The following is a 12664-nucleotide window of genomic DNA, read 5'->3' as shown; positions in this document are numbered from 1 at the left end:
GCATTTGTACTTAATATTTTTGACATCATCAAATATCTGTAAACTTGTATATTATGCTAATTTACAAGTTGGGGGAGATTGTTAGATATATTTGATAATGTCATGACTAATGTGATTTATGTTTAGTTTACAGATCTTACTTAAATAGGACAAATTAGTACTTAACTGAAATCAGCACTTATACTGAAGTCAGAACTTAAGTCATCAGTACTTAAGGTTCAGGAGATATTTATCAGAAGATAATATCAGGACTTGAAGGAAATATTCAGATAATAAGGAAGGCACCTGATTTACAGGAAGAGAAGATTGAGACAAACATAAGAAGAGATATGCATGAAGAAGGAATTCTATGAAGAATATAATACTTGGAAGAAAAGATATCTGATTGATATATTTTAGGAAGCAGAATTATATTCCATATCAATTAGCGATTATCTTGTAACTATGTAGTATATAAACACAGACATAGGGTTTACACTATAAGTGTTATAAAAAATCGAGAAGATTATTCATTGTAACCCTAGCAGCTCTCGTGATATTTGTTCATCACTGAGAGAGGACAGTTCCATACTGTAACAGAGTTTATTATTTTGAATAAAGTTTGTTTTCCAATTACTTGAGTTATTAAAGTTCGATTTGATTGTACTATACACTGTATTCACCCCCCTCTACAGTGTGTGTGACCTAACAACAACGTTTCAAGCTTGTACGTTCCCAGGCGAATGACCTCGATCACCTTATAGGGCCCTTTCCAGTTGGGCTGAAGCTTTCCTTGTTTGGCAGGCATAGATGCGGCCAACTCCCTTAGGACTAGGTCTCCGATTCCGAAAGACCTTATCTTCATGTTGGAGTCATAGTGCTGTGCCGCTTATAGTAAATACCTCATATTTCTTTGATGTGCAGCTTCTCTTTCTTCCTCCAGCAAGTCTACATTCGCCTTCAACCCGAAGCTATTAGTTTCCACATTGTAGGTCTCGGTTCGGTAAGATTCCAAGCCCACTTCAACAGGAACTAGGGCCTCGGTTCCATAGGCCATTCTAAAAGGAGTTTCTCCCGTTGATGTTTGGGGGGTGGTTCGGTAGGCCCATAAGATCCAAGGGAGTTCTTCTGCCCCTCTTCCTTTTGCCTCGCCCAACCTCTTTTTGATTCCTCGGAATATTACTTTATTCGCCGCCTCGATTGCCCCATTTCCTTGCGGGTGGGTGACTGAGCTAAATTTCTGTTCAATTCCGAAATGATGCAGAAACTTGCAGAATTTGTTCCCAATAAACTGAGCTCCCTTATCCGAGATGCATGTTTTCAGAATGCCAAACCGGAGAATGACCTGTTCCAGGAAGAACTTTTTAGCGGCATCTTCGGTTATAGATGACAGAGGGCAAGCTTCGACCCATTTGGTCATATAGTCCATGGCGATTATGCAGTACTTCGCTTGCATTGTGCTGGTGGGCAGCATGCCGACTATGTCCACGGCCCATACGGCGAATGAAATGGGGCTTATTACAGAGGCCATTTCTTCTGGGGGCTGTTTCGGGACAGTGGCGAACAGCTGGCACTGTACCCACCATTTTACATAGTCGCTGGCGTCTGCCCTCAGAGTGGGCTAGAAGAATCCCTGTCGGAGAATTTTAAAGGCGAGCGACCGACCAGCCAGGTGCTTGCCGCAAATTCCTTCGTGCACTGCCTCCAAAGCCTGTTGCTGTTCTTCGTTGTTCAAACAGCGCAGAAGGGGTTGACTGGCTGATCGGTGATACATCCGCCCATTGATTATTGTGTAGTTCGATGCTCTATATCTAATTTTCAGTGCATCCTTTCGGTCGGGTGGTAGAATGCCTTTTTCCAAAAAGTTCCTGAGGGGGGTCATCCAGTCGCTCCCCTGGTGAATTTCTAGACATTCTTTCTTCTCGATCGAAGGCATCTTGGCTTCGGTGAGGTAAATAGAACCAGTTAAGTTATGTGTCTCGGCCGAAGCTAGCCTGGAAAGGGCATCTACCCTAGAATTGTTCTCTCTGCCAATTAGACTTAGTTCAAAAGTTTCAAATGATAAAGAAGTATCACATACCTTGGCAGCATAGGCTTTCGTTCGGGGATCCCTTTGTTCATACTCCCCCGTGAAGTGTTTTACGACCAACATAGAGTCGCTGAAGGCCTTTAGGTGTTTCGCCTCAAGGCTTCGGGCCAGCTTCATGCCTGCGAGGAGGGCCTCATATTCGGTCTCATTATTTGTCAAAGGGAAGTCAAACCTTATGGCTTGGCATATCTCACATCCTTCGGGGCTGGAGAGGATTAAGTCGGCCCCACACTTTTTTCCGGCTACCGACCCATCTACAAAAAGCTTCCACTTTCCTGGGATCCGGATTAGTTGTTCATCAGGTGAAAGATCCTTCGGGCCCGAGAATGTGTGTTCAACCATGAAGTCGGCCAAAACCTGGGCCTTAATTGTCGTTCGAGGAACGTATTCGAGATCAAATTCCCCGAGTTCGATGGACCATGCTACGACTCCCCCAGAGGCTTCGGGCCTAGTCAAAATCTTCTTCAGAGGTTGGCTGGTGACAACTTGGACCGTCCGGCCTTGGAAATAATGCCGCAATTTTTGGAAGGCCATAACCAACCCATATGCGAATTTTTCAGCGTTGGGGTACCTTGTCTCTGCGTCCTTGAGGACATGGGACACGTAGAACACATGATGTTGATTATCTTCATAGTTTTTCATAAGGACGGCCCCCAGAGTTCTGTCGGACACAGCTAGATAAAGTTGAAGAGTTTCCTTCGGATCGGGCCTCATCAAGAGCGGTGCCTTTGTCAAATATTATTTTACTTCTTCAAACGCCTTTTGGCATTCGGGCCCCCACTCAAAATTCTTTGACCCTCTGAGCACGGCGAAGAAGGGAAGTGCTTTTTCGGCTGACCGGGAAATGAAACGCCGAAGGGCGGCGAGCCGGCCTGTCAATTTCTGTATATCTCTGATGCATTTGGGAGGTTTCATATTGATAACTGCTTCGATCTTCTCTGGGTTCGCCTCTATTCCCCGGGCGCTGACCATGTACCCGAGAAACTTTTCACTAGAGACTCTGAAGGTACATTTGTTCGGATTGATCCTCATGTTGTTCTTTCGGAGCATTTCAAAGCATTCCTTTAAGTCTTCGGCATGATCTTGGAATAGTGATTTTACTATCATATCATCCACGTATGCTTCCATGTTCCTTCCGATCTACTCTTTAAACACCTAGTTCACCATTCGCTGGAATGTGGCTCCAGCGTTCTTCATTCCGAAGGGCATTTTAATATAAGCATAAGTCCCCTTCAGATTTTTGAATGCTGTCTTGGGCACATCCCTATCATTCATAGCAATTTGATGATAACCAGAAAAAGCGTCCAAAAAACTAAGTACCTCATATCCTGCCGTTGCGTCTATCAGTTGGTCAATATTAGGCAAGGGGTAGTGATCCTTCGGACATGCCTTATTGAGATCCGTGTAATCCACGCACATCCTCCATTTCCCATTCGACTTCTTCACAACCACCACATTGGCTAGCCAGTCGGGATACTCAATTTCTTCGATAAATTTGGCTTCTAACAATTTTTCCACTTCAGCTTCTATTACCTTCTATCGTTCGACTGCAAATGTCCTCTTCTTCTGCTTTACCGGCTTGGCCTCGGGCTGCACATTCAAGCAGTGCGTTGCCTTCTTGGGATCCAATCCGGGCATATCTTCCGGCCCCCAGGAAAACACATCATGGTATTGCCGAATGACAGCTATTACCTTTGCCTTCAGATCCGCCCCCATGTTTTTTCCAATCCGAACCATCTTTCCTGAATGGCCCGTGTACAATTCCACTTCTTCGGTCTCTGCTGCGGGTTCGGCAATTGGGCTCGAGAGATCGGCCCCAAATTTTTCCAGCTCGATGTTCAATGTTTCCCGGCTTCCGCTAAGTTCGGATTCTGCCCGCTTTCTCTTCCCGGTTCCATCTGGCCCTTCATATTCCTGATCCTTCTCAAGGTCTTCGTGCATTATGATTCGGGCGGTTTTCTGATCGCCCCTCATTTCTCCTACCCCTTTTTTCAGTGGGGAACTTGAGTTTGAGGTGGGGTATAGACTCCACTGCTTCAAAGGTTGATAAGAAGGGCCTGCCAAATATTGCATTGTACGGGCTTTCAATCCGAACCACATAGAACTTCACCAGCTTCTCGATGGTATACAGGCAACTTGCCCAAAAGGACCGGAAGAGTAATCGTTCCTTCGAACTGAATAGGATGTCCTCTGATGGCATAAAGGGGAGCCTCATTACAGGGCTCTAGTTGCTCTCCCTCCAAATTCATCTTGCAGTAGGTTTTGTGGAACAGTATATTGGCCGAGCTGCCTGTATCCACCATCACTTTCCATATCTTGTTCTGCCCGATGATGGGATTGATGATTAGAGGGTCCTCATGCGGGCAAATAACATCCTCGTAATCTTCAGTGTTGAAGGTCATGGGCATGTGGGGCTTTGCCTGTCCAAATTGATACAGATTGTACACCTGTCGGGCATACTTCTTCTTTGTTGTCTTGTTATCCTTATCCAAGATGCTTCCCCCAGATATAGTTTTAACTTCGCCCCTTATCATGTCCCTTCGCTCTGGCTCATCGGCCTCTACTTCCTCCTCTTGGTTCTTCTTCGGCCCCAACCTATCTCTCAGATCTCGGACGAACTGATTAAGCTCGCCGTCTTTGATCATGCGCTCAACGAGCTTTTGAGGTGATAGCTTTCATCGGTGTTATGCCCCTTGTCCCTGTGATAGTCGCAGTACTTATCGAGGTTTTTCTTGTGGTTCGGGACCTTCATCTTAGCGGGACGAACAAACCCTGGCTTGCCCTTTATCTCATGGAGAATCTTGGAGATCGGCGCATTCAAAGGGGTGAACACGGCCGAATCTCTATCTCAACGTCGTTCGGCCCCATGATCTATTTCTTTTCTTCCTTCTTTCCTGCTATCCCTCCGGTCAGATCCTGATCTTGAGCCCTCGTATCTGTCGGCTCTCTTTGATCGGTCGTCCCTTCTTGAGTCTTTATATCCTCTACCACTTTCCATCTTTCGACGAATATTCTCGCCTCTTACATATATATCATTCAGGGATTTTGGGGGAAAATCGTAAAGAGATGAGCGAAGCTTTTTACCTTTATAGGGGTCTAGCCCCGCCGTTAGGAAGCCCATTGCTTTGATTTTTCCCAGGTTAGTGACCATCCCCGCTTCTTCCTTGAACCGAGCGAGATAATCCCCCAGCTCTTCATTCGCCCTCTGTCGACAGTGGACCAGGGCTTCAGTATCCTTCGCCTTTCGGCATAGGTGCGAGAAGTACTTTAAGAACTTCCTCTTCAACTGCTCGTAAGACCCGATGTATCGAGGTTTCAAGGATTTGTACCACATCGAAGCAGACCCTTTGAGATAAGTCTTGAACATTTTGCACAGCATGATATCATTGTGGTCCATCACAACCATCAGGAGTTCATACTTTTCACAGTGGTCCTCAGGGTCTCCCTTCCCGTTGAACTCGCTCATCTTGGGGAATTATCTCTCTTCGCCCGGAGGGGGTCGATATAGCTCAATCTCTTGTGTTATGACAGGTTCTCGATCGGGCCTCCTGTCACCGAATAAGGCCTTCTCTAAGCGATTGAGCCTGAGGCAGGATCCATCGGGCTCCTCATCTGAATCAGAAGAGTAAGGTTGCTTAGTCCTCTTCCTTCGGGGGTGCGAATCAGAGTCAGACTCATCTTCTTCGTCATATTCCCTATGTTCCCTTCTATCTTTATGTGCTCTTCCGGTCTCGTCGACTCGCATTGCCTCCCTCAAGGCTCGCTCTTGCAGCTCAATCTCCTCCCTCTGCAGTTGTAGGGCTTTCAGTCGGAGCGCATCAGCTTCTCTTTTCCTGGCCTGCGCTTCCGCTTCTTTGTCAATCTGATCAACCTTGGCCTTACCCTTCTCCGCGGCCTTTTCTGCCCGGATCTTTAAGAGTAAGGCATGTTCCTCATGGGTTAGTGTAATAACCCCGTCCTCATCGGCCAAGGAGGAGGGTTGTCCTTTGTCAGCAAAGCCAGGTGGCGGTGAATGTTCATGAATTGTTTCTGTCATAGTCTCGTTCTCAACTTGTAACTCTCGTATTTCCCACAGACGGAGCCAAATGTTACGCCCAGATCCTTTCGGTCGCTGGAACAGGCTTCGGCTAGATTGAAGGTGGCTTCGGCCTTACCTGAAAGTGAAGAGAATGCGAGGGTTCTTACCCCCGATTCACCTCCGGTGTGAGAATCAGAATATGGCTATAAAAGTAGGGTAATAATACAAGAAAAGCAGAGTGTTTACGAGAATGTGTCTATGTTCTGTCTTACTTTCCCAGGGTTTTTATACCCAATCCTGCTTTTAATGAGAGTCTTTACCCATCATTAAGGAGGGAGTGGAATGGGGGCGTTATGTCCCTTGTTCTGTCCAACGATCTTCAAGTAGTGGGCCTCGACCTGGACTTTTGTGGGCCTTCACCCAATGAGCCTGGATGGGCCTATAACCAACAGTTATACATATATTTAAACCTGACAACAGGACGTGTACGTGTATTTCATTTGGTGTAAATCTTAAAACCTAAATCGATACAAATTCATATTAGTATATAATTTTGCTGACGCAAACTAATATATTTGAGTTTAGTCCTTATATATATAAAAATATAAATAATGAGCCGACACCGACCTATCTTTTTACTACTTGTACATCCCCATTAAGCAGTACGTCTTGTGTGTCTCGTCCTAGCCTCCTAGGTCATGAGCTGATTAGCATTCTCTAGTCTAACAACTCGAAATAGCATGCATTGTTGAAATGTACAGTGCGTGTAGTGAATAAGTAGTTAAAACATAAACATGGAAATGTGAGTCATAAAAGCAACTCCAATGGGTGTTAAGGGAGGTGTCAATATTATGTGGCATGACGTGGTTTTACACTCGTGTCAAGTGAGATGGTATGGGGTACCGACTTAGGATGACAATTTGGGATGTCAAAAATTAACATCCCATAAAATAACGTGTCAATTTCTTTTATGATCCCCTTTGTAGTCCCAATAATAATAAAATAATTATATTTTTACTATATTTATATTTTACATTTATTTTGTTAAATTTGTGAAATTAACATATAGGGGTACTAATTATTAGAGTGTTTTGTGAAAAAAGAGTGCCAAAATTAATTTGAAAAAAAAGAAAATATTAAAAATAATATTTTTAAATACGTGACAAAGTTAGAACCCTTTCAAAAATACCAATCATTGGAGATGCTCTAACTTATTGTTCCTACTTAAACAGTACAACTGGTTTTATCATACAACATATATAGTGGTTGTTTGGGGTAGCCTTTATTTCGCTTAAATGAAGTAAATGAAACTTTACACTTGTTACTTACCGTTTGGGTAAATAAGAGAACTCTCTTATTTTGGTGATATATGAGCGTTTGTAGAATGTTAGCCTCCGTATACGTTCTCATAACTTTCATCTGTTTATTTTTTTCTATTAAAAAAGTAATTAGAAACTTTGAAAATATAGGGACCTGTATCCCCCAAGTTACGTTACTCCCTCTGTCCCTAAAAACTTTTCCCACTTTCTTTTTTAGGTAAATTAATATACTTTTCTCACTTTCCTTTTTTTAACACAAAAAATGAAAACTATACTACTATTAAAACCCACTAATGGGCTTAATGGGCCATGGTCATCAGTTTTATTTTTTTACCTAATCATTCCATTTCCTCATCCCCGTCTCTTTCACTTCATCACTCCCTTCTCTTTCCTCTCCGCCACCAAAACCCTAATTTCTATTCACACAAATGAGCGGTCATTACGGATTTTCTGATTCCGATGATGAATCCACCAACGTGTACGAGTGCTCCGATCCCAATCACTGTGATAAAGGTGATTGGTGTGAGGGGAACCACACTTATAGTCGGGAAAATGTCCGAATGGGTTGTGGTCGAACTCCGTTTGAGGAATCGGCGGCGAAATCAGAGGATACGGTGGATGAAACCCCTAAATCGGGGTTGCATGCAAGTGAGATCGAAGTTCCCTTTGATGAAGACGATGCGCCTCCTTCCCCTATTTCTTCAGTTGCGAAGACTGTGGCCACTGTTGTTGCTCCGGATCCGTCGAGCGACGACTTGGAGGCGGCGGGCGAGTCTGAAGATGCATGCTCTAGGTCTTAATCGACTTTGTAAGAAATCATTCTTTCATTTTTTTGGTTATTTTATGTGTATATTCATCATAAACTACTGGTTTTGGTGCTTATATTTACCATGATTGACTTGTTGTGCTTAACCATGTATTTGATTGTGTTTATTAATTTAAATTCCTTGTGGATTCGCTTATTTTGCACTGATTGTGATTGTGTATCCGATTATGGTTATTTCTGATTGGTTTTTGTGTAACTGATTGGTGGATTGTGTAATTCAGTGGTGGATTGTGTCATATGTGTAATTCCATGTATCATATGTGATTTAGTTGTTATAACTGTTGTAATTCCTTGTATTCCTTTAGGGTGATCGATGATGAATGTTCATAATTTGGCTGAGATAAATGACTTCCCTAATGTGCCATGTTGATTCAGTGTGTGCTTAGTGGTTGTGGAGGTTGTCAATGATGCTTGGGGACAATCTGAGATCAATATATATAAAATGTGCTTAGAACTAAGCTCAATTTTAATACATAGGCTGATTAAAACTTAGCTTACTTGTAGCACTATTACATTGAAAACAAAATAGGCGTACATGTCTCCACTTAACTTGTTGAAGTTGATGCTCTATTAGGTCCCCTAATGTAATTCCATGCTTCATGTACTGCCCACATTGGTGCTGTCACTTGAATTGGTAGCCTACCTTCAGCTGCTAGTTTTTTTGGTTTACATGAGGCACTAGGTAGTCATTTGAGCCTTTTACCTTGAGCACTTCATTCATAACATATTGATATGACAACCATATATTTGCTAGTGTCCTTGGATCTAGTTCATAAAAGGCCTGATGCACTGCATTCAACATGTCATCCACATCTTTTGGCATCTTTTTGTGCATCAAAGATTGAATGCTTCTGAAAAAACCTAAGTCCAGAATATTCAAATCTGGGATATTTGGTGGTTGTTGCACCAAATAGAAAGTGAAGTCCCCTTGGTTATGTACTTGTTGCCACTCTGGGTCATCTTGGGTTATGTGTGTTCTTGCATTATCCTGTTGTATGTATATTGTTTTATATCCTTCACTTATTGGCCATTTCTGCATGATAGCTGGTATAATGTCATTGATTAACATGCTCCTTGTTTCCTTTCTCCCCACTGATTCAACAACCTTTGTGACCACTGTCCCCTTTGCTCTGTACTTGGATGCTCTCCAAGCTGGTGCTTGGTAAGTGAATGGGAAGATACCTATCTTCCCATCAAAGGTACACTCTGTATTCTCTTGATTAAATCTTGGTCTAGCTACAGCTGCTGTAAACATGACCTTTGGTATGAATTTGCTTGACTTTGCTGCTTTGTACTTGCCTTTTTCATTCCTTTCAAGGTATACTCTCTGTGATTTTTTACTTAGATAAAACCACTTTTCATCAATGTGTACAAAATTGAACATTGGATAATACTGCCTCTTTGTTGTAGGTGTATCTCCCATTAATAAGTTCAGAACCCATTTAACCCTTTGAAAGAGATTTGCCTCTTTTAAAGCAGGATGTAAAGGGTTTGTGTGTGGTTTAATTAGTCCCCTCTTTATCATTCTATTTGCTGTTGTTGATGATACCTTAAGTTGTACTGCCAAGTCCCTTATGCATGCTCTGTCTCCCATGTTTATTTCAGTTATTGCACTTGGCTGTACTTGTATTCTTTTTCTCCCTGAGTTATGTCCATTTGTTGACATGTTATATGGCTGACTTGCTCTGTTTTGCCTCCTTGCAGTTGCCCATATTGTGTTTATTGTCCTCCTTGTTACATTGAATAATGTTGTCACTTCTTGGATTTCACCATGTTTGAGTTTCCCCTCTATCTGGTTGTTCAGAAGCCACATTACAATTTGCATTCTACTGTCACAGCTGAGCTTTGCCCTTGATTTGTGATGATGAACATCCTCCTCTTCATGTGTTTGCCCTGTTTCTTCAGCTGGTAGATTCAAATCAAAAGGGAAGGAAAAACTCATTTTTGAACAAATGGGGCAAAACATTGATGCAGCTTTTTCCAATTTGTACTTGTAAAATTTCCATTATGTACTTATACTTTTAGCATAATCTGTGTGATACTAATGCTACATTTTGATTGGTTGTAAGAATCCCACTAACTTGTAATTTCAATATTTTATGTACAAATTAGTGGGAGTATTGAATTAGGCGGGAGTTTGTCTGCACATTTTCCCTGTTTTTTTAACTTTTTGGAATCAACTTTGCTAATCATTGTTTCTTAAAACCTGTGCAATTCACAATATGAGAAAAGCTTTTGGTTACAGAGGGAGTAATATATTTTGAAATTACACCTAGAGGGGGTGAATAGGTGATTATGGCTAACTAGGATTACTTTTAAATTTTACCCGATAATAGCTTACTGAGATTTTACCAACTGAACTATAATCTGATAATGATAGTAAGCTGAGATGACTAAATGCAATACAGAAAATAATGTGCAGAAAAGTAAATAGAACACACAAGAATTTTAGCCAGGTTCGACCCCTAAGCCCCTATGGTCTACGTCCTGGTCCCTTACCAACTTGGTAAGAGAATATATTATTGATCAATAAAGGTTACAACTATAAGATACAACAATATATCTCCCTTTATCCCAGCTGTTAATAATGGCTTGCTGAAACCCTGTTTAAGAACCTGCTCTCTAAGTACTATAATACCCCGTAGTACAAACTCCTCTAGCAAGTACCACTAAACCCTTGTTTCCCTTAGCCAACTTATCCAGCAACTAATCAATACAATTTGAACAATACAAATCAATGATAAAGTTTACAACTCAAACTATAGATGCTCTTCAATAAAATACGTGTATATAATTCAGAGCTCGGGAGTATTTTAGAAACAATAAAGATCAGGAGTTGTATGTGTTCTTGCTTGCAAAATCGTCAGTCATAAAACTGCAAGAAAACCACATATATAACCACACATTAACGTTTGAAACATTCTCAACAAATTACAACGGCTAGAATCCAGTTCTACCGTTTAAGATCGTTGGGATGGTTTCCAACGTTCATGTGTACGTTAGATAGAAGAGAAAGAAGGAAGAACAACGTTCAGAAAATATCTCTTCTATTTTGTAGAGTATAAACGATTTAATCAGTAGATAGAAGATAGAGTTTGAAAGAAAAACAAACTCCTATTCTTTAGGAAATCAATTGAATAAGTAAAAACATTTTATAATTGAGTTCTCTTTATATCATGCACGTATATCATATTAGAGAAGTCCTTACAACTGATATATATATGAAGATCCTATAAAATCTCCATGAAATTCGACTTCCTTGTTGAATCTGGACTGTTCATCTTGGCTTGCTAAAATAGATTACTGTCTTATGACAGCTTGCTATCATGATACTTACACAACAATGGCATTAAGCTGTTATATCCTGCAAACATTCTCAAATAACAACATGATGATTTGCTGTGTTGTGATCATCAAAACTAAGGAGTTACAATCTCCCCCTTTTTGATGATTACACACATTTAGGAGAATTATAAAAACTCCCCATAATTCTATGCATATCTCAAAATTTAATTGATACTTTATAACATATTACTGCAAATAATTAAGCTGCAAATAATCATAAATGCATATCCAACATAACCAACGTAGCAGCATTATATAATTACATCAAGTCTTAAAAACCAAAAGCCAATTATGTCTTAATTAACAGCCAACATAAACCAAGTAGCATCAAAAACCAAGTAGCAAACCACATATTAAGCATAAGCCAACAGATAGTCTTAAACATAAGTCAACAGAAGAGAAGTCTTAATAACCAAACATAAATAAACATAAGCATAAGTCTCCTAAATTTCTCCCCCTTAAGGCATCAAAAAAATATAGGTTGAGGGCTGATCAGAAGTGTTGACAACATCATCCTTTGGAGAAAAATAAGCATCTGGCTGATCTTCATTTTCCATATCTCCAACAGCATTAACCAAATCATCCAATCCAGTTTCCAAATCAGCATTTGATTGAGAAGCTGAGGGTTTTGCAGTAGACATAAAGTTAAGCATAATGTCTTTCAAGCCCTTAATCTCATTCTTGAGCTGATTCACTTGTTCTGTAGTAGCAGCCACATGTCCAAAAAGCAGGGTGTTATCATCTTGAATACCCTTGAGCATCTAAATAATTTCTGACTCAGAGTGGCTAGAAGAAGCAGCAATAACAGGGCTTTTAATAGGTGGAGTGGGAATGATCATGACCAACTCACCATTTTCAATATGCAAGTTGGACATTGCTATGGTTTTAGCATCCAACACCTCCTTTACAGACAACTTAACAGCAGACTTAAGATCAATCTTAAATGAGTCAAAAATCTTGGATAATAATAACCCATAAGGCAACCCTATTTTCTTCTGATTCACAGCAGCTAGCATATTCTTGAGAATCAAATGAGACAAGTCAAAAGTCCTACCAGCTAAAATCATGGCAACCACAGTCACATCCTG

At 41.1% G+C, this 12664-nt stretch overlaps 2 protein-coding genes across 2 annotated transcripts; both read right to left on the bottom strand.

The window, feature by feature from the left end:
- Nucleotides 1-1600: 1600 nt before the first annotated feature.
- On the bottom strand, nucleotides 1601-2782 carry LOC141711003 (uncharacterized). The gene has a single exon (XM_074513469.1). The coding sequence runs from the start codon at nucleotides 2780-2782 to the stop codon at nucleotides 1601-1603; it is 1182 nt and encodes a 393-aa protein (XP_074369570.1).
- A 6101-nt stretch (nucleotides 2783-8883) lies between these two features.
- LOC141710981 (uncharacterized) lies at nucleotides 8884-10173 on the bottom strand. Its single transcript, XM_074513452.1, has one exon. It carries the CDS (start codon nucleotides 10171-10173, stop codon nucleotides 8884-8886), a length of 1290 nt encoding a protein of 429 aa, XP_074369553.1.
- Nucleotides 10174-12664: the final 2491 nt, after the last annotated feature.

The sequence above is a fragment of the Apium graveolens genome, chromosome 1, assembly GCF_009905375.1.
Source record: "Apium graveolens cultivar Ventura chromosome 1, ASM990537v1, whole genome shotgun sequence".
Taxonomy (NCBI): Eukaryota; Viridiplantae; Streptophyta; class Magnoliopsida; order Apiales; family Apiaceae; genus Apium; species Apium graveolens.
Note: the sequence above shows the minus strand (reverse complement) of the source record. Positions and strands in the feature narration are given on the sequence as shown.

Excerpts from the sequence above, each read along its gene's own strand:
- LOC141711003 (XM_074513469.1), bottom strand. The coding sequence starts at position 2,782 with ATGAGGCCCGATCCGAAGGAAACTCTTCAACTTTATCTAGCTGTGTCC.
- LOC141710981 (XM_074513452.1), bottom strand. The coding sequence starts at position 10,173 with ATGAGTTTTTCCTTCCCTTTTGATTTGAATCTACCAGCTGAAGAAACA.